The 23,592-nt window shown below is 36.0% G+C and overlaps 1 protein-coding gene across 1 annotated transcript in view; it reads left to right on the top strand.

Annotated features, from left to right (window-relative positions):
* Positions 1–20,676, top strand: part of thoc7 (THO complex subunit 7) — a 51,845-nt gene extending 31,169 nt beyond the window's left edge. Inside the window, exons 5-6 of the mRNA XM_090371694.1 lie at positions 9,060–9,254; positions 20,334–20,676. Of these exons, the coding sequence (XP_090227820.1) occupies positions 9,060–9,254; positions 20,334–20,380 (242 nt within the window). The 3' untranslated portion in view covers positions 20,381–20,676. The remainder of the gene's footprint in view (positions 1–9,059; positions 9,255–20,333) is intronic.
* Positions 20,677–23,592: the final 2,916 nt, after the last annotated feature.

The following is a 23,592-nucleotide window of genomic DNA, read 5'->3' as shown; positions in this document are numbered from 1 at the left end:
ATTAAAATCAGAACTCTTGATTTCATAGAGCCAAGCTTTAAAGATTTTATACTATTGCTTCCAGCATTAAAAATCATACTGCCCCAGGCTCAATTGCCTGTTATTCTTGTCAGGAAACATACTTTGTCTATGGATACTGTTCCTGCTTAGTCTGTCTTTTTTTTCTCTCTCTCTCTCTCTCTCTCTTTGGCATTTACCATATTTCCATACCATATAAGATGCACTTCTTTTCCAGAAATCTGTCTCAAAAAATCATCCTGTATCTTATCCGTGACTATCACCTTATAAGGTGATAGTCACAGCTATCATAAACAAGCACGTTGTCTTGCCAAAGATTTTAGAGGCTTTACCAATATACTGATAGTTTTATTAAACCCTTGTTAAAATGTTAATGTTAAGGTACTCTAATGATATTTTTATGATGTAGCTATAATGGATGTTTTCATGGTGTAGCCATAACCACTGTGCATGTGTGCACTTATTTTGTGCCACCAGCAACAGAGATGATCTGGCAGTGGCAAAAACAAGAGGAGAAACTCAGTATGGCAAACAAAAATAAGCATAATCTTCATTGACCTTGATGATTTTGGTGGCATGACAAGTTGGTATTTACAGATTTATGAAGTGAAAAGGCTTAGCTCTGAAAACAGAAACAAGGATAGCCCAGGAAATGCCAGAACAATATGAAAACCATATCCTGGAATTTCACAGATATACAGGGTGTTTCAGTTAAACGTTTCAGAACTTCTAAGAGGGGTAGGGTACATCCTGACAACTCTAAATCATATAGCAATGTGGGGTTGGAAATGCTTTCCTGAAGCGGTATTGTACACAGAAGTCGTCGTGCGACGTCGTGCAGCACAGATTCGATTTTCGGTCAATGTATGGGCCGGTATTATGGGAGATCACCTCATCGGACCTTACCTGTTACCGTGTCGTCTAACCGGACCTATCTACTTGATCTTTCTGCAGCAAGTATTGCCACGACTTTTGAGAGATGAACAGATTTCTGCATCGACGCAACAGACAATGTGGTTCCAACACGATGGAGCCCCTGCCCATTATAGTGGAGATGTTTGTAACTACCTGGATGTCACATTTGGTCAACAGTGGATCGGACGTGGTGGTCCCGTGCGTTGGCCTGCTCGGTCACCCGACCTATCATGTCTTGATTTTTATTTCTGGGGTCATATGAAATCGCTAGTTTATGACACCCCTGTTGACAATGCTGAGGAGCTGGTTGCAAGAATCGCAGTAGCTGCCGAAGAAATTCGAAATTCGCCTGGAGTATTCCAGAATGTTCGGATGTCCATGCGTCGGAGATGTGAGGCGTGCATTGTAGCCCGTGGAAGAAACTTCGAACACTTACTTTAATCCATGTACCTTTTGCTTCTTTTCATGTATTATTAAAACGATTTCTCACTTACGGTCTCTTTTCTTTATGGTGCTTCTGTGTACAACACCGCTTCAAGAAAGCATTTCCGACCCCACATTGCTATATGATTTAGAGTTGTCAGGATGTACCCTACCCCTCTTAGAAGTTCTGAAACGTTTAACTGAAACACCCTGTATAATTAATGTTAGGAAGCACACAAACTATGAACTTCGCAAAAATAGTAATATGATTGAAGTACCTATAACATTTGATGTAATCCCAAATAGAAATGTGGATGTTTACAGTACCTGTAACATTTGATGTACCCTGAAATAGAAGTGTGGATGTTAAAGATACGAAGTCAGTAACTGTGAAGACATCAGTCCTGAAAAGACACTCTATAATGCTGTTTTGTCTTGTTGTGATGATGGAATGAAACTTCCACCTCTCCTTGTATTCAAGAGAAAAAAATTTGCTCAAGGAAAAAATTTCAGGTATTTTTGACCATGTTTATCCTAATACAGTAAAATACAGTATGTATGGTATACAGTAAAATGGATGGATGAAGACAAGAGTCAAACTATGGCTGGAAAAAAGTGGCCTTCACAAGAAATCAGCCTTACTGGTATGGGACCAATTTTGTGCACATAAAACAGAATCCACAAAGAGGAGGGTGGAAAAGTTAAAAACACAATGATGTAATTTCATGTGAACTTACTGGCCAACTACAACCATTGGATGTTATTAGTCACAAATTTTTTAAACTTTCATGAAAGAAGAATGGACTAAATGGATGAAGGTACCATAATACAACTTAACATGTACCAATCATATGAAGAAACCAACTATTTCTCAGGTGTGGCAACAGGTAAAAAGTGTGGTATCGCTAACACCTTAGATGGCACAGAAGAGAAGATTACATTCTTGATGAGAAAGAGGGTTCATCAGACAGCAGTGACAATGAGGATGACAACAGAGCTAGATTTTAGGATTTTGAAGATGAATAAAAACTTGCCTTTTTTTTTTTTTTTTCTTTTATTACCCCATTTTCTTATTGTTCTTTAAAAGATGAATTAGAATAATATTTTTATATATAAATTTTTGGATGAATAAAATATTTTGGGTTCACATTAGTATGTATGGTATACAGTAAAATAGTCATGTGTAATAAAATGCTTTTGTTTTAAAAAGATTTAGAAGGAATGTGATATGTGCAATAAAATAAATCAGTTCCTCAAGAATGTTATTTTTCCCATAAATAATCTTTGCTAAATTAATGGTGCATTTTATATGGTGGGAAAAACAGTAAGAAGTCTCTTAGTCTCGATTTTTTTTTTTTAAGACAAAACTTTCAAATCTTATTCCCACTACTATAAGCCTATATCCATATTAATATTGTGCTCCATTTTTTGAAACAGCATTATTTGATATTTTCAAGTGCTTATTCATGAGTTTGTTTTTATGCCTCATTCTTCAGTGTATTCACTCCCACCCAATTTTTCACGTAATCTGTACCATTTTGGGTCCAAATCTTCAGGAAATTATTTTTAGGCACATCTCGAGCCAGGTTCTCCGAGATTCAGTAAATCCTAGAATTTTCTAATGAACATGGTTCATTTAACATCCTGATCTGTAATATAAGGCTGTGGTATTAGAATAAGAAGTCATTTGATAATGCCATTGTTGCTTGACAAAATTTCAGCAAATGTGCAGGGGCATTATCTACAAATAACAATACCATAATGTTTTCTTTTTTGTTTTAGTTTTTCTTTTGAATGGTTTTACTCTTTTTATGAAGTGATTGTGAAACCATTCTAAAAAGAAAATTCAGAGTTGTATGTTTATTTTATCATTTAGATAAAATCTGTTTTGCATAAATAAAATACATGCATAAAAGAGCAGTCTGTATTGTTAACCATGCATTGTTTTAAAACTATGGTGAGAGCTGTACATGGGTTTCCTCCTCTTGTAAAAATAAATTTCTCTTTTGCATAGACAACAATGAAGAATATTTATTCTTCTTCTTCCTGTCCAGTATTAGGCCTAGTGGCCTGTTACAGTCTCTTTCCATCTTTGCAGGGGTCTGCCTCTGTCGCTCCTTCCCTGGGGTTTGTAGTTTAGTATCTCTTTCGGATAACGTCCGTTCTCCATTCTCTCTACATGTTGTATCCATCTGAAGTCTATATAATTCAGTACTGAGGTTGTCTGCAGTTCTGACAGGATGTCTTGGTTTCTTTTCCTGTCAAGTCTGATATAGCCTGCGATTCTGCGCATGAAATGCATTTCTGCACTAATCAACCTCCTCCTGTCCCCTTTGCTCATTGTCTCTGCCTCAGAGCCATAGGTTAGGATAGGTCTGGTGAGGGTGTTATGTATCCCTGTCCTTGTTTTCTTATGCACCAGATTAGATTTGAAAATATGGTTTATAGTTTTAGTAATTCCTATGCAATTATTTATTTTTTGCTCAATATCTTTTTCTTTTTCATATGACAGGTGGTATCCTAGGTATTTGAAAGTGGTAACTTGTTCAATAATATTATTGTCAATGCAAATCTTGCTTCTTATTGGATCTCTTCCTTTAAATGCCATCACTTTTGTCTTTGAAGGTGAGATTTCCATATTAAATGATTTTGCTGTTTTGTTTAATGAGAAGATGGCATTTTGCAATGAGTTCTCATTGTCTTCTATTAGGACCTGGTCATCAGCAAAAAGCAGTGTGTCATTCTTGCTTTGCGGCTAATTTCGATACGTGTCTTGGAGATTTTCCTCCATTCTCTTATAATATGATTTATATATATATGTTGAATAGAAGTGGGGACAGTCCACATCCTTGTCGCACCCCTGTATTTATTGTCTTCAATTCAGTGTTTTGTGATTCAATCTTAATTTTTATTCTATTATTTTTATATATATTGAGGACGTCCTCAGTCAACTGGTTTGGTATATTGTCTTCTTTTAAGATTTCAAATAATTTTGTTCGGTTCACCTTGTCAAAGGCTTTTTTGTAATCTATGAATAAGAGATGGGTTTCAAAATTAAACTCCCTTCTTTTTTCTATCAAGATCTTAAGTATGAAGTAAGTTTCAGCGCATGATCTTCCCCTCCTGAACCCGTTTTGTTCTTCTCCAAGGATGTTTTCATAGTATTTACTAAGTTTCAATTTTAAGAGGCTAGAGTATATTTTTTATCTGGAGTTTAGGAGACTGATTCCTTGGTAGTTATTGAGTCATTTATATTGCCTTTTTTGAAAATTTGGACCTATCAGAGCATTTTGCCAGCTGTTTGATGGTGGGTGGCCCGCAAAAATCATATTCATCAGTTCAAGTAGTTTAATTTCAAAATTTTTTTCCTGAGTATTTGATGAGCTCTTTGTTAATTCTATCGTTGCCTGGACATTTTTGATTTTTACTGTTTTTAAGCACTGTTTCCAGTTCTTTGTTAGTGAAGGCTTCTGTTATATTATTGTTAGATGTTGTTTTAGCCCGGGGGGGAATCAACTGTGGTCCATAGGTTTTTATAATAGTTGAGCCAATCTTCTAATGCAGGCCTTCTTAAACTATGGGTCGCGACCCCATTTGGGGTCGCGTAGCAAAATTCTGGGGTCGCGAGAGATTTTAATGTCAAATATTTAAATACACGATTTTATAACATCTAGATGTGTATTTGTGCAGAGTCACACTCACACACCTGCACAGAAACAAAGGGAGGAATGCACGCGCACACGTGCAGCGAGACTATGATTCAATAACGCTGACTGTAATGTGAACTAGTGTAGTATTGACGCTCTTCTAGTGTAGTCAATTGTCAGTGTTCCGCCGTAACGAGATTTTAGTTTTTTTTTATTTATTCGGTAATTAATAAATCAATTATTATATGCAATATGTTATTTTTATATATTTATTGTATTTTAGGATCAAAATAATTTTTGGCCATGGATAAATTTCTGAACTTAAATAAGAATAGCAATGACACAGATAATAATGCTACAAACTCTTCTCAGGCAGGACAAAATATTGAAAAACAGGCATCTTATGTGCAAAAAAGAAAATATGATGAGTCTTTTCTTCAATTTGACTTTACATTTCAAAATTGTAAGGGTAATGAACAACCTCTTTGTTTGATCTGCAATGAATTATTGGCTCCGGAGAGTATGAAACCATCAAAATTAAAAAGACATCTTGAATCAAAGCATGTTTCGTATGTCAATAAACCAAAAGAATATTTTGAAAGACTGCATAAATCTTTAAATAAAGAAAAAAAATCCTTTGAAAAATTTATAACCGTTAGTGAAAAATGTTTACTAGCGTCATATGAAGTTTCATACTGTATTGCTAAAAATAAAAAGCCGTTCACCATTGGAGAAGATCTTGTATTACCTGCTGCTATTAAAATGGTAGAAATACTACATGGAAGTAAATATGGCGATGATATTCGAAAAATTCCTTTGTCGAACGACACTGTCTCAAATAGAATTTCTGATATTAACAAGGACCAATTAGTGCAACTTATTACAAGAATTAAAGAAAGCCCAAAATTTTCAATTCAGTTGGACGAAACAACTGATATTACTAAATTGGCTCAGTTGTTAGTATATGTCAGGTACGTTCATAAAGAAAGTGTGGAGGAAGAATTGTTATTTTGTCGTCCTATGGAAGACCATACTACAGGGAAAGACATATATTGTAAAGTTGACGAATTTTTAAAAACTGAAGGTTTAGAATGGAAAAATTGCTGTGGAATATGCACAGATGGTGCAAGAGCGATGACCGGCAAAAATTTTGGTTTTAAATCATTTTTTCAAGCTGCTCATTATGATCATATAACTTTTACTCACTGCCTTATTCACCGAGAGGCCCTTGCAGCAAAAAAATTAGCACCAGAATTGAACGATGTGCTTCAGGATGCTGTTAAGATTATAAATTTTATTAAGAGTCATGCCCTTAACAGCCGCTTATTTTCAAATCTCTGTAAGGATACGGATTCCAACTACACAACTTTATTATTACATGCAGAAGTAAGATGGTTGTCAAGAGGTCAAAGTTTAAGAAGATTATTGCTATTAAAGGACGAGATCGAAATATTTTTAACCGAACGAAAATGTGAACTTGCTGCTTTTTTTCAAAATGACTTATGGCTATCCAAGCTGTGTTATTTGTCAGATATTTTTGCGAAATTAAACGATCTCAACTTGTCTCTCCAAGGAAAAAATTGCGATATATTTACTTCGAATGATAAAATTGAAAGTTTCATCAAAAAGATCAACATTTGGAAAAGTATGGTAGAAAAAAATTCGTTCGAAATGTTTTCCAGTGTCGACAGTTTTATAATCGAGAAAATTCATTGTAAAACTTTTATTGCAAAAATTATTGTAGATCACTTAAAAGCACTAGAAACACAGTTCCGTACATATTTTATATTAAATACTGATTTCCAAAAAATAGTTTGGATTCAAAAGCCGTTTTGGATTGGCTTAAGTGAGATTGATCACCTGCCACTTAAAGCTCAAGAGGAATTTGCTGAGCTTTCGAGTGACTCAAACTTAAAACTACAATTTCAAAAAAAGTCCTTGACTGAATTCTGGATCGGAACTAGAACTGAATTTCCCACAATCGCTGATATGGCGTTAAATGTACTTCTGCCATTCAACACCACATATTTATGTGAAGTTACTTTCTCAGCTTTAACACATATTAAATCCCAGTATCGTTCAGCACTAAAAAATGTTGAAGAGGTCTTACGTCCAGCAGTGTCAAACATTCCACCAAGATTTAATTTGTTATGCAACAAAAAACAGGCACATCCATATCATTAAATTTTTTACTTTAATTTTAATTTAATACTTACCACTCAACGACTGCGTTCGAATATATTCGAGCGAACTAAAACGGTCAGAATCCCCTTTTATTTATGTTATTGCAAAAAATGCAATTTTGATGAAAAATAGGGCATATAATTTTTGTAACTATAATAAATACAATTTTACAATTTTTTGTGCAATTTTTAATTTTAGATTTTTGTATGTTTCAAAACAAATTCTAAAACTATATATTTTCATATGTATATGTATATTGTTACCTAATAAATAAATCATCAAAAAATATTAATTTATCTTTCTTTTATATTTATATGGGGTCGCCAAGAAACTCGCAATCATAAATGGGGTCGTGAATGAAAAAAGTTTAAGAAGCCCTGTTCTAATGGTATTGTGTTACTTTTGACTGCTTCCTTGAGGCTATTTTTAATTTTTCCTATTACTTTGTATATACGTGGCTTATTAATGTCTTTTTCTAAGTTGGTGAATTATAGTGCTGATTTCCACATCCCACTGTCGCAGCCCCTGTTTTCTCTGCCATCATTTTTTCATACCCAGTACTGCCTCTGCTGATTCTTCTAAGGCTTTGCCAAGGTGGCTCTAGTTATCTTCTATATTTACTCCTGCAAGATGATTTGTTAATTTCTTATCTGTTTCTTGTTGGTATTTCTTCTGAATTTTGGGATCATTTAGGGAGCTTACCTTATATATACATTCTTGAGATCGTTGTTCCTTTTTATGCCTCAGCCATGGTGGAGGGAATCTCAGGGTAGTCACAGTTAAGAAGTGGTCTGATTCAATTTCATATCCTCTAAAAACTCTTGTGTCGAGTATGAATTTTCCTACTTTGCTGTTTGCCAAGGTATAATCTATAATAGATTTTGCTCCTCTTGCAGACACATATATATTTGTGTGCATCTTTATGTTTAAATATTGTGTTCATTATTTTAGATGGAGAAATTAATTAATCTTTGTCCATTTCTATTTTTGGTTGGTTCTTCAAAGCTGCCTACGTGATTTTGGATTTTTATGTTTCCTACTTTAGCATTTGTGTCTCCCAGCAGAAGCAGTGTGTCATTCTTGTTTACTTTTTTTCCATTATCCTTTGAAGTTGGCTGTAATTCAGAGCTGTCTTCCTCTCTACCTTCTTCCAGTACATACAGGCCTATTATTGTTAGATACCCTCTTTCTGTTTTTAGATGTATTTGTATTATTCTTTCAGTCCAATAGATAGAATAAATAATTATATCTTTAAGTGATTTATGGATCATAATTGATACTCCTGCTTTTGCTTGTTCTCCCTTTCTAACACCACTGTAGATATGGATGTAGTTGTTGGTTTCTCTTGTTCACTGAAGTTTCTTTTTTTGTCTCTATCAAAATAGCTATTTTAATTTTCTTTTGCATCAGAATATCATCAATTTGATCTTCCTTGTGAGTTATACTTCTCACATTCCAAGTAGCAAAGAATGTTTTTTCCTTTTTCCAGTTGTCATCCTTAGCCTGGCCTGGGTCATTCCTGTACAAGGCAGTCCTGAACTTTTTCTTTTGAGACTTGAAAGTAAGTGAAGGAACTTGCAGATTGGTTATTAGCCAAAACACAAGGTGTCCCATGATAGGGCTGCTGTCTGAGGCTGTTGGGTCAGCCTCAGTTAGTGCAATTTCATTATACTTTAGAATTAACTACTCTGATCATTGTATTACATCTTGGTTACCACTAAAGATAAAGATTATCATTTGATATTTCTAACAATATGCTTATAGCTGTAATGAAAATACCAAAGTATATAATGTGTGAATGATTTTGGGTGCTTCATTAGTTATTTTTTTTAATAATACATAAAATTTATTGATAAATTTTTCTTCCTGCAGAATATGATGCTTTAGCTAAAGTTATTGAAACTCAGCCTGATCGCAAAGTAACACTTGCCAAACTGCAGCATCTTGATGAGGAAATCCTGGCTCTGCAGAAAACTCGTGAAGACCTTGACAGAAAATTAGAAAAAAGACGGAAGCAGTTTCAGGTTCTTCTTAGTGCAGTTTATGAATTACAAAAATTAGTTAGAGGTACCTGTCCACTCATTAAATTTAATATTTTTGCATGTAGGAGTAGTTTGGCATGTTTTAATAACCTGAAATTATTACCTTGTTCACATATTCTGTTTCATCTTCAGCTAAAGCTGATTTATGAGCATCTCACTCTTCTTCTAACTCAGATCTTTCTGTATGGTCACCTCTTCCAATTTTTCTTTGCCACTTCACTTCTCTCTCTTATTCTAGTTTGAAAATTTTTAAATGAAATACACTGTTTTTTCTTCTGCTTGGAAATTTTCTCATATCCAACCAGTTCCTAAAAAGGGTGACAACTCCTTCCTATTCAGTTATTGTTCCATTGCACTTATCTCTACTCTTTCAAAATTAATAGAGAAATCCATTAACAGCCAACTCCTAAACTATCTGAATCTTCTGTCTTATCAACGATCACCAACATGGATTCTGCCAATGTCGGCTTAAAGGTGATATATTGATTGTGATCTTTGGATAAATTTGATGGGAAAAGTTTATTGAAAACTTACACAGTTGCTCTCAATATTTCCAAGGCCTCTCACTATATTTGGCATAAGTCTTTTGAACAAGCTTCTGATATCAAAATAGCTATTTTAATATCGGAATATTAAAATTAAAGTAGTTCTCTGGAATTTGTTCCACAAGTCAATCAAATACAGTTGAACTTGGTTATAATGAGCATGGAAATAACGAGATCAATGCTGTAATGAGCAAAAAGCCATAATGATTTTAATTTACACGTATTCCCAAACAATCGCTCAGTTATAACGAGTGTACTTTATAGATATACCATACAAATTTTGATAACCATGCAAACATTCTTAATTGCTCAGGTAGTCAAAAAACCCCAATTCTTGGAATAGACAAAAATGAAAAAGGCAACTTAGCTTTTATGACCACCCACATTGGATTAGCAGCCATTTTATGATTTGTCCCTTTGGGGACGGGGCTATACAATAGTGCATTGGCATTCCGCTTGTATTATTACCCTATTTACAGATTGTCTTGTATTCACTGAACCATAAATTTATTTTGGAACTTCTAAGAACTTTGTATTCAGATCACTTTACTGTCATATTAAAGTAAAATCAGTAATCTCAGAAAAAGTCGAAATTATTCATGAGTTAGAATGTGGTTCAAAAAATGTTGGTCTTTTGCTTCTTCAACAGTATCGACATTGTCGAAGAATAAATGTGTTTACATATTGGCACTGGAAAAGAACATAACCGAGAAAAAAAAATTTAGAAAGCATGAGGTTACAAATGTCAATGAAGCATTGCTTCAATGGTTCACTATACAAAGGAGTGCTGTATTTTCAATGGACTGGCCGATCTTGAAGGATCAAGCAATAAAATTTGCTAAACAATTTGGACGCAATGGTTTTGTATGTAACAACGGTTGGCTGGATCGATTTAAAAACTGAATACAGGCATATTAATACAAATAATATGTAGGTATATACTAATATTATTATTTTTTTCTCTTTAATTGTTCTTCTGTTTTTTGAATCTATCTTTTTATCAAGTAATTGAGAATTTAAAAAAATAGGAGATAGATTTAACTCACCACTGATATAATAAGTAATGGTTATAACAAGAAAATTTTTGTCAGTCCCTTGATGCTCATTATAACCAAGTTTGACTGTATATATATATATATAAACATTAAGGATATTACTGCAAAGGAAAAAAATATAAGTAATGAGAAATTTTTATTTTTCACAATAATCCTCCTTGGTCAGCTATAATAAAATAGCAAAAAATATTAAATTAATGTTCAAGAGCATTTTTATACATACGCTTCCCAACAAAATTAACAGAACATGTAGTAAACGTGGTATAACTCGTACAGTTGTGGTGAAGCAGGGCAAAATTTTGGTATGGTGGTTTACTATAGAATAATGATGAAACGAGACAGTGAGAAACTGGACAGGTATAAGGGAGATTTATAGGGGTTGTACAAGAATTATCAAAAAGGTCACATTGCAGAAGTCGATAAAAGATGCTTGAAAGTATGCATGACGTAAGTACAGCATATGATCCCCTTCAATGGCTAAACGGGCCTGACAGCAGTGAACTATGCTGGATATAAAGATGTCTATAAGGTTCTGTGGCGACAAATTCCATTCTTCCACCAGTTAAGACCTTAGCTCACCAAGTGGCTGAGGAGTTGCTGCAGGCATGCAATGCTATGCCTAAGGGTGCCCACACATGTTCGATTTGATTTAATTCTGGTGATTGTGCTGGCCACAAGCAGTCGTTGGATATCTTCAGCTTCAAGATATTCCTCCACCACTTGAACTCAATGTGCAGTGGCATTGTCATGCACAAAAAGAAAATCTGGCCAACCGCACCCTTAAAAAGTCACACATAGGGGTCAAGGATCTGATTTCTTCTTGGTACCTTTGCACAGTTATGGTACCTGTATCAAAAACATGAAGAGGGGTGTGACCGTTGATCATTATTCCGCCTCCACCATAAGTGTACATTTCCCTGATGTTGGAAGGAGGGTAGTACCTCATTCCTAGTTGTCTCCAGATGAAATAACATCTAGAATCGGCATGTAGGCTAAAACGGGACTTATCAGAGAACAGGACTGTACCCTATTTATCAGGGTTCCAAGTCGCATGTTCATGGCACCAGTTTGGCACCAGATGAAATAACATCTAGAATCGGCGTGTAGGCTAAAACGGGACTTATCAGAGAACAGGATTGTACCCTATTTATCAGGGTTCCAAGTCGCATGTTCATGGCACTTCCTTGCATAGTGTCCACTTGAATTGAGCCTTCTTAAACAGGTAAAAACTTTCAAGTCAGAAATGTTTTCACCTATGTGGCCACAGCATCCTCAAGAGACAGTTGATGACAGAACATTGTAGGGTTCCATCTTGCTGTCAGAGCCAGATAGAGAGCGGTCTGTTCTGGTTGACGTAGCCCTCTGGCGAACTTGGCCAGCTCTTCTTATAATGGTTCCTGTCTCCTGAAACTGCTTCCATAGTGCCAAGACAACACCGCATGACACATTAAGCCAACATGGCACCGCCTGTGACTGCTCGGCCTCAAATCGTTCAACAGCCTGCCATCTCAAAGAATCATCTAAATCAGTGGTTCCCAAACTACTGAGATCTATGGACTCTTTCAAAAATCAAAAAAAGTTTGTGGACCCCTATATATACATGCATAGTTTCTCTGTGTGTATATATATGTATGAACATGGGTTATTTGAAAAGATATTTCAAAGTTTTATGTTTAAAACAACTCGATTTTATTCTTATTTTTACATAAATATATAATAATATTTATCATCAATTTGCTATATAGTGTATATAGAAGGAATAATTTGACTAGTTTCCCCTGGAACTGGTCTACGGACCCCCAGGGGTTTGCAGACCCCAGTTTGGTAAACGCTGATCTAAACGATGATGACTTGCCATCCTGAGTACTGGAAATATGGCTATCCCACTGAGCAAGCCAAAAAATGAAAATGGGAATGAAGCGATATGGTCACAACCTGCGTTCCTATAGGCATGAATAATTTGCGTATGTTTGGCCATACATTGATTTCTATTGGATACTCAGAATTTGCATGCCAGGTTGCCTATTACATCAAATATTTGCCTTCGGTGACACTGTTACAATAAAATATTTATGAAAAACATTTTGTTCTGTTAATTTTGTCAAGCAGTGTAGTTTCTAGTTTTTAAAAACTTCCATATTCTTCAGAACTCTCTCCTGAAAGGGTTGAAGCCAAAGTTTGCCCATAACAACCTGAAAGAAACAGGAAAAGCAAGAAGGAAAAAAAACGAGTGTACCCTGTACACACGAAAGTTGTTTTATGTGAAAAAAACATCTTTGGTGAAAATCAGAACCCCTTTAAAATAGAACAGCTTGAACCAAAGTAATGAATGATGAAACATTTTGTGCTCACACCCACTACTTACTCTACTGAATCAATGTTTGGAAGAGGTTAGCGAAATCCAAGCCAATAGTTTAATTACCCCATTTGTATTTTTGCTATCTGCATTTTCATTAAGTTCCATTGTTAGGGTTCCCAATAGATGTATTCACATCAATAATTTTCTAATTAGTGAAAGGGACTGAATGCTACACTACTATAGCTGAGTGTTCAATGATGCCAAAGTCAAATGCAGAGCATTGCGCAGGTCAACCTAAGAAAATAAAGACTGAGGTAGCAGTGGTGCACAAGAATGACAGACTGTTGAGTTTGGGTAAAAGACAAACAGAAAATCAAGCATTGGATTTAGCAGTGCCTTCAACCAGCAATGCCACTCCATGTAACAATGATGTACCCAAAGTGAGTGTTAATTATGTACAATGGAACATTTCTCCAATTGTGGAGCAGATTAGTTTAAATCATCAAGCTCCTTTTCCTTATGCAGACTACTATTTACATAACTACATGTATTGAGAGTTTGAAAGGAGATTTATGGAAAATGATTTCTGTTCTGTGTGCTACTTTAGCAATCGTCTATAGTTCGAAAACTGCACAAAGAAACGAGCTGCTAAAGATACACCATTGATACACTGCATTTCCCAATGTCGACATCAACAGGATCCTTGTGTATAATAGCTGTACAGAATCGCTTAAGAACAACACCATTCCAGCACTGTAAGTGTAACGGCTTACCAAAGTTGGATTTAGTGACAGAGCAGCTTATTTCTCTTCACTTACCATTCGTGCAGATAAGGTGCCCTAGACACACATACAGACAATACGGCATTATGTGCCAGTTTCAGTCAACACGATGGTCCATCGCTTGCCAATGGAAATTGACGATGATGATTGTATAAATGTGCATATAAAATAAAACGCAAGAAAATACATGTCCAGCTATTTGATCGGGTTAAAGCATGGCTTCAGTATTTGGTCGCCTCTCAGATTGTATCAAATCACAATAGATCAGTCATGCTTTAATGACAGTCACATGGAAATTAATTGGCTAAAGATGACATAAACGAAGAGCGGTTCCAATCAAGGAAAGTCTCATTGCCCAACAGTAAACGTTGTGGAGCGATGATAAATATCTTAGAATTTCCCCAGGAGAAACTAACGTATGGCAGAGCTTGCTGTTTGATGAGCACGCAGAGGAACTGTCCTTTCCCAGCATTTATCTTGGACAATTCAGAATATTCAGAGAAAATTTACGTGTGACCCCATTTGTGATGGCAACGAAATTCAGTCTGAAATTTAGGAGGTGCCACCAAAGATGATTTCAGATCAAAAACATTTTCTCATTAACACAGTAGTAATCTCTCTACAGTACAGCCTAATCACAGATATCTTCTCTGCTCCACTAGTGCCAATTATATTCTCATCACAACCACAACAGGCATTCCTCAAGGAAGTATACTCTCCAGTACTATATTTTCAGCATTTCTACAATCACACTTGCAAGCAAATCCAAATCTGCTGTCAATGTGTGTGTGTGTGTGTGCTGATGATTTAAAGTTATTTCTTATTTCCAAAGTTTCGAATGATATTCACAAAGTTAGCTATGATGCGAATTTATGGGTGTATGGAATCATCGAGTATCTGAAAGAACTCAATCTGATTATCAATGCAAACAAATCTGCTCAAATAACTTATTCCTTACAAAAGCCCAAACCAGATAGAAATAAAAATTGCAGCTAACTCAATTCCAGATGTCTATACCCACAAAGACTTAGGAGTAGTTTTTATTTAGGAAGTGGCATAATTTGCGTCATTTCCACATTGCATTTTCATGACAAATTGGTTTTACTTCAATCCGAAATTTAGTAGGTGCCGTCGCCGATTCCGTAGCCAGGTGGGCAGGAGCACTCGCTTCTTGATTAGACCGGGGTTCAAGCCCTTAACCACCAAATATGGAGGATGCGGAAAGGTCAGGAAATGACCACCGTATATCCCCGGAGCAATATGGCCTTCGTTGCTAATGCTCCTAAAAACCAAATAACAAACAACAGTAGGTGCTGTCAAAGATGTTTTCACATACTTAAATCTGCTTCCCCTCTTCTAGAGTGGTGAGGAGGACCCATAACTCATACTGGCAATACTGGTAAATCTCCTACCACACCAAACTGCTTCTATTCAATTCTCCCTTGGTCTTCTGACAGGACATCGGAAGAAAATTCTCAAATCCTGATGCCAAGAAGTCCACAGGTCTTCGTGACCTTTTTTCACTGTCTTATTCTATTGATGTTATTTATTCCTTCCACCTTATTGTTCCATTGTGCATACCTCAGTTCTTACACTACCTTGAAACCTTCCATTAATGATTGTCACTTTTTTTTTTTTTGAATATTCCAGTTTGTGATATTTTTCCAAGATTTCTGATATTCTGAATGATTGGCTCAAAGTAGCAGGAATGCTTTAGCTCATGGGGGGGTAGAAATGCCGAGTTCTCGTACAAATTAGGATTTTCTAATCTTCACTTACCTGTTCATTGTGTATTCGTTGTGAAAGGAGTACGAGGAGTTATGCACATATGCAGCATTCTTATTGCTTTCAGGGTTTATATGAAGACTTGAAGAACAGGGTTGATGTCCTGTAAAGAACAAATGAGGGAATTATCAAGCACAAAGCTGCCAGTGCTTGAAAGTTAGACTACAACATCCTCAGTGGCAAAGAGTACAAACAGTGATATTGCTGTGCATTAGTATCAGTGATATTAAAAATAGGAGAACTGAAGATTTACTTAGGTATAGGACAATGTTGGCAAAAAGTTGCGAGGTTGGATCACATTTGAAAGTGTCTGCGGTTCTGCCTAGACTCGATATGAAGAAGTACATGATGGGAGCATTGTCAATCAATTTGGCCCTGGAGAGACTGTGCAAGGATCATTGGGTAGTATTTTTTGCAGCATGGTCTATGCTTGTTAACAGAAAAGGCTTTTTACAGGGATGAGATACTCTTAAATAGATGGGTGCAGGTTTACTGACTGGTGACCCTTCTGTATGCGAGTTTAATGACATCTTTTTATCTGTCTGGCACATTTTACTTTTGTACAGTCTTATGTATTGTCAGATTTTATCACACGATGAGCATGTGTTAGCCATTTTAAGTTTTTACATATTATTAAACTGTATAGTTATATATAATATAGAGCATTTATGTTTAGTTCATATACTGTGTTTTGGTCCTTTTTTTTTATATTTGTATACTTTTTTTGACAATGTAATAATCTCTTTTAAATATTTAAGAAGGTTACCAAAAACCTTTCTTTGCTATATTTTTTATGGCACATTCTTGGGACATTATAGCCATATTTGCTGGTGTGCCAGCAAATTCCAGCTGCTCACAGTGGGTGATCGTGCTGGAGTTTCCCAAGGTTTCTCTCTCTCTCTCTCTCTCTCTCTCTCTCTCTCTCTCTCTCTCTCTCTCTCTCTCTCTCTCTCTCTTGGCTGTTGTTAATACACTATATTCCACCTTCAATTTTTATAAACCCTGCTCTGCACAAACAGCTTAGCCTTCTTGAATATCCACTGTGAATTCCTTAAATGCTGATCTCTGGGTAATTCTTTAGCAGGACAAAAAAAAAACCCTTTGATCCTGATAAAACTTAGTTTGCTTTATTTCTTGGATCAACACCCGTATCTCTACTAAAGAGCGGCGCCTCCGTAGCCAGGTGGGAAGGAGCAGCAGTGCGTACCACACGCTTCTTGATTATACCGGGGTTCGAGCCCGTCACCACCAAATACGGAGGATACGGAAAGGTCAGGGAATGACCACCGCATATTCCGGAGCAATATGGCCTTAGTTGCTAATGCTCCTAAAAACCAAACAACAACAACATCTACTAAAGATAACTGCCTTCTAACTTTTCTTAGCATAAGCAGATCATAAATATTGTTCCTCTGTATTTAAAGACACCGATTGAGGAACTGATACTTTATTGTCCACTCAGATTCCCTAGATAGATCTTTTTTATACTGTGCAGCTCCTTTACCACCAGTAAGCTCAGTCCACACAGACTCAATATCCACCTGGGATTGGTCAGATTCTGGGAAGTTTTGGTTGCTTTCAGATAGCTTTTGATAAAAGGCATAACCCTCTGGCTTGTCTCACTCTGTTTTACTTGATCTATATTTAAAATAATGAAATGGTGCCATTCTGTCAGCTGACCAGAAGCCTAAATTTCTTCATTGTGTTCTCACAACACTTCTTTTATCACATTCACAGGATGTTTCTAAATTTAGAAATTGACAAATACTGACAAAATTATAGAGGTACTTCTACATACAAAAACAAAAAGTTAATATAAACATGCCTGGAAATGAAAAGAAATTAAAATACAAAAACAGAAGAGAAGAAAATAGAATCTGACCAGTCATTGTCTCATCTCATGAGGGATGGGCATTGGGTAATGAAGAACACTGCCACTGAATGCATAGCGTTTCAATTGCTGATTGATGCTGAATGAACAGTGTAGAATAATAGTGGCACTTATGCTTAAATTGCAAATGAAAAATCTGGAGTTACCTGATTAACCAAAGAGTGAGAAATGAAAATGGCAGGAAATTAGTATTGGGCATCTAGCTGCAGAAGAGAATATAATTCTCTCATTTTTAAGGACTGGGCTGAAGTAAACAGTACAAAATATGCCTGCCAAGTAAAATTTCATAATGGCTGCTGATAGTGAAACTAATGGCCAGAGAAAAAAGAAAAGGATCACTATGGGCCTTCCAGTTGAATGAATTATCCTATGTGTTAAGTGGCTAGTAAGTTTAATTATATGTTAAACTTACTAGCCACCTTGCATGCACAAGTAATATAGATTTATTCTCTGGGTGGATGCCAGGGTATATTAAATATATGCGTGAAGGAGTTAGTTACTACCTCAGCGTAGCCATGGTTTAAAATCTAATCTCTCTCTCTCTCTCTCTCTCTCTCTCTCTCTCTCTCTCTCTCTCTCTCTCTCTCTCTCTCTCTCTCTCCCCCCCCCCCAATCTTCTCCCACTGGTGTAGTATAATTGCCCAAGCAGTGGTCACACTGGGCAGTGAACAGTAGTACAATCCCATTACAACAGCCTTTCGATTTACCGGGATCGGATTAACCGGGACACTTCAAGACTCCGAATTGAAATAAAAAAAAAAAACAACCAGAAATCATAAAATTCAAGTAATAACTAGAATAGGTATAAACAGATAATTTGCAAGTCATAAATAAGCGAAAAGAAGTGGCATTATAAGTTGTCATTGGGAGATTAATGTGCCTATTATCTTGCAACCCCCGCTGTCTTCACACCCGCAGCTCAAAAAAAAAAAAAAAAAACGAGACCAAATGTTTAGTTTATTTTAGTGCGTTGCATTGATTGTTGTGTTCCATCGCACTGCAAAAATACAAATTTTGTTTTATTTGTCAGGGATGTCGGAAATTTTTTTTATAGTATATATATATATATATATATATTTTTTTTTTTTTTTTTTTGTTTGTTTATAAATCGCGAAAATGATGGGTAAACACAAGAGTTGCACTTGCAGTTAAACAAAGACTTGAAATTATTCAAAAGTTTGAAAACGGATCTGTTAAATCTCTAATGAACCATTATAATGTTGGTGACCAAACCATACACGACATTGGACACACGAGTAGTGTGTGGTAAGTTTTTTTTTAATCTATCGCCACATTTTTTACGTAGGTTGCTGAACATTTTTTGATATAGTAAGTCCCTGACTTACGGAACTACGGATTTACGTAAATTTGTTTTCACTCAATTTTTTATTTTTAGGATTGTAAAATTTAAAACAACAAAATAATAAGAAGAAATCAATAACGACGATCACGGCTTGCACAGATTGCACAAGTGAGATCGGAGTAACAAGCAAAAAAATAGGGAAAAAAGAGAAGATTCTTACAATTATTTATAGTTTTGTTTTTATAGAAAATGCCTGAAGATTTCAGTGAAGAGGACATACACTTCACCATCATAACGTTAAAAACCCACAGAATTCCAGCTATCGGTATTATCGCAAATGCAATAAGATCGAGTTTACTACCCATTTATAATAGATTGCACTAACAGAAACACCTAATAAAATAGAAAGTGCAAATTGTTTTTGTTTTTTGTTGACCTCCAGAAATGTGCTTTAGTAAAATGTGAGCTCACACAGGGTGATAATAGAGAGTTTTTGCCTTAACCCTGTGGAGTTCTTTACAGAAAATTTTATTTTGACCGTTATCATGGTGCCGACTAAGAGAATAAGTGATAGCGGCACTAGTACATCTACCAACAAAAAGGAAAGCGATCGATTTGGATCAGAAAATTAAACTAATAAGAATGTATGAAAATGGTCAAACATTAACAAGTATCGCACTGGATTCAGATTTGTCAATAATAATATAGTAGCAATATGTTACTACTCATTCCCGAGTTACGTAAAACTCGACGAGATAAGAAGTCCTGGAACATATCTCTTATGTATGTCAGGGACTTCTGTATTTTTGGATTAACAGGGAAATCGATTATCCGGGATTTGTTTTTTACCATCTATCCCGGAAAATCGAGAGCCTACTGTAGTCTGCATTCAAAGAAGTATTAATATTTGAAACAAATTACCGTGTTTCTTTTTGAAGTAGATAGAGAAACCTCTGTCTGGTGAGACTGTTTTCACACCACTGCATATGCACATGGCAAAAGAAGTAAAATAAAACTTAGGAAGTTTTTCAACATTTCACAAACCAGCTTACAATTCTAAGTTTTTTATTACAGGATATTAAATTTTAAAATACTGCAGATATTTTTTAAGATTAGTACCACAAAGATGTGAAAATTAATATTATTATTATTATTATTATTATATTAGAATAGCTATCAGTTAAAAAAATAATAAAATTATATGTACTTACTAGTAAATGCAGAATCATTTTAACTACTATACATGATCAAATGGTTATTTTCACAGTAGTTTTTAGCTTCATCTTTAGCTTGAAGGATCAGTACCTTCAAGCTAAAGATGAAACTTATTCCTCAAAATCCATTCCCTGACATTTGTATGCATAAATTTATTATCCACATGACATATTTATTCTTATATATATATATATATATATTTTTTTTTTTTTTGCTTTATTCTTTGCAGAAGATGAAAGTGAAGAGGACGATGAACAAAATATGGATGTATCTTAGAAAAGCACAAACATGATACTTAAAGAAATATGACTTTTCATCAAAACTGCATTAAAAGATGTATATTTTTCATTCAGAGCAAAGTGCCATCTTTACTTACCTGAAAATTATAGAGAGAGAGTTGATTGCAGTATATCAATATGATAAATGATTTTATTTATTGGATAAACAAAAGTCTGTGCCAGTCAAACTTTTCTAGAAATAAATGAACAGATATTTTTACTTGAATGTCAAATAGTGATATGAGGAAGAAAAACTTCCTAACTCTTGTATCCTCATTTAATGTGAAGCCCTAACCTGACGATATAATAATCATAAAAGATCTTATTAGTAATTTTAACTGGTTGTTTTACTGTTTAAGAGAAACAAGGTTGTGAAATATAAAATATGTATTTCTTGGGTTACATATCAGTAGCGACATCTTCACTTCAAACTCTTCTTTTTAGTATGTTTCATCGGGTTGAATTACATCTATTAAGCTAATCCTCACTGTAAAGTAAATTACATATTTGTTCTGAAACCTGCATTTTTCAGAGAGAGAGAGAGAGAGAGAAAATAACATTCTTGTAAAGCATCTTCACATCAGAGGTGTAAATATTTATTTCTTAATCAGCATTGACTTCTCTCCTTATGAAATTGGATTCGTTTTCTATTATGATAGAATTTGTCATGTATATAAATAAAGGATTTAATCATCAAAATGTTTGAATACAAGTTAATTTTTTTTTATAATCTATATGTAGACTATGTATATATTAAGTGCAATAGCATCATTAATACACAGCCATTTCTGATGGCCAAACGATGGCCATCCCATCGTTTCAGTAAAAATCAAATTTTTGTCCCATTTAAAAGAAAGAAACGCTTAAATTTTGGTGCAACATAACTATAATCGTGATTACATCCTACAATGGCAGCCATCGTAGGTAGTGATTTGGGTAACAACGGGTAGAGGCGCGTCGATCGAATACCGAAAATTCCATGCTGGTTGTTACCACTACGATTGAAAGACCAAAATTTGTTACGCAAAATACATTTATCCGAAAAATATTCTTGGTATGAACTTGATGGGCTATTCCCCTCCAAATCGACCTAAAAACGTTTTGTTCAATAGTTTTTTCTGCTCTTTCTGAACAACATTTCTTCTCATTGTCCCGTTTTGACCTCAAGGGATTATGGACAGCCTAGCCAACATTCAAGCACGATGGTGCTTCTATCACGATCTGGGATTGCTTCTGTTGGTTTTTTTTTTTTTTTTTAGGTGATTGACATCGTCATAATTGAAGGAATTTTAAGAAAGAAGGCTATAAAAACATCCTTGAACATAAATGCAGTGTGCTCTAGACTTCCACTTTGTGAAAAAAAATATATGGCAACAAGACAATGAACCGAAGTACAGCTCTAAACTATGCAGACCTAGCACTAAGCAGGAGGGGGTATTGCAAATTATGGTGGGCCACTCCTATTGTCTGAAAAACCCAACAGAGCTTTTATGGGAACATCTAGACTGTGAAGTCTGCCCATCGTCACTAAATTCATAAATCTTGCAGCTCTCTTTGAATGTTAGTCAAGACTTATAAAATTGATCACCAGAATTCACGTCTGCGTCAGGCAATGATAAATTCTCGTGGACGATATTTTGATGAAAAATCAGGACAGTACTAATGATTTTCAATATTTTTCATTGTAAATTTTTGATGCTTAAAGGAAATCTTAAAATACTTTGTAATAGGTTGTTTTTGATATTGAACCTGACGTTATAGTTGATTTCAAAAATTAACGAATACCATTATATGCTGTGATTCCAAACTTTTAGTCAGGAATGTACCTTTTTCACTTGTAGGAAACAATAACCGCATTGCTGCATCATCTTGAATGAATATGTCACTATGAATGTCATATTTTCTCTGCTGTGGTGTGTCGCTCTCCATGCAAACAACACAAAACGTACTTAACTGTTTTAAGAAGCATTAAAGCAATCCACCGACGAGCCAAAACATTGACCAGCAAGTCGTTATGCAAATCTAATAAACTGCAGGTGAACTACAGGGCGGGTCGGGACACGATATAAAAAACACCTGATACTGGATCTCCGTTAATTAGTGTTACTCTTGTTCTTCAGATGGGAAAGGCAGCAAAAACGTTTTGTTTTTGCGACTTTGACAAAGCCCAAATTGTAAGGGCCAGTCGACTGGGTCAGAGCATATCCGAAGTGGCACGGCTGGTGGGATGTTCATGGTCAGCCGTGGTTAGTACGAAAGTGGTCAGAGGGAAAACCTACGAACCGCCGGCGAGGTGTTGGACGACCACGATTCATCGATGCTCGAGGTTGGCGAAGGTTCTCCCGGATGGGATGTGGCAACAGAAGGGCGACTGTGGCACTACTCGCCGGTAATTGGAATGCTGAGACGGGAGTAATGTGTCACAACACAATACATCGAACCCTGCTGAAAATTAGGCTGCGTGGCCATGCTAACCACGGGTCGCCGGCCACAGTATCTACAATGCGCACGCGAGCATCGAAACTGGAGCTTGAGTGATTGGAAAGTCATCTGATCCGATGAATCACGTTTCCTGTTGCACCATGTGGATGGCCGGCTACGTGTGCGTCGTTTACCTGGGGAAGTGATGGCGCCTGGAGGTACTGTGGGACGAAAATAAGCCGGTGGCGGTGTCATGCTTTTGGCGATGTTCTGCTGCTGGGATACTCTGGGTTCAGTCATCCATGTGCCAGGCACTGACGTCTACCACCTACTTAAAGATCATTGCGGATCAGGTATACCCTTTCGTGGCAACAGTCTTCCCCTCTGGCAGGGACGTCTTTCAGCAGAATAATGCGCCATGCGCAGATTGTTCGAGACTGGTTCGCAGAACATGAAGAAGATTTCCAGTGTTGCCCGGGCCTTCAAATTCCCTAGACATCAATCCCACCGAGCATTTGTGGTTTGTGTTGGAACAGCAACTCCAACCTGCATCGTCTCAACCACTGATGGACCTTACAGGAGTCAAAAGATCTGCTGGTTACGCGTTGGTGCCAGATACCACAAGAAAAACTTAGAAATCTTGTAGAATCCATGCCTTGCCGTGTACGAGCTGTTTTGGCTGCACGTGGAGGACCAACATGTTAGGTAGGTGGTAATAATGTTTTGGTTCATCGGTGTATACTTCCACACATGTGAAGCTAAATTCTATTTAGGCAACCAAAATTGGTA

The sequence above is a fragment of the Mastigoproctus giganteus genome, chromosome 4, assembly GCF_048544385.1.
Source record: "Mastigoproctus giganteus isolate SK-2022 chromosome 4, ASM4854438v1, whole genome shotgun sequence".
Lineage (NCBI taxonomy): Eukaryota > Metazoa > Arthropoda > Arachnida > Uropygi > Thelyphonidae > Mastigoproctus > Mastigoproctus giganteus.
Note: the sequence above shows the minus strand (reverse complement) of the source record. Positions and strands in the feature narration are given on the sequence as shown.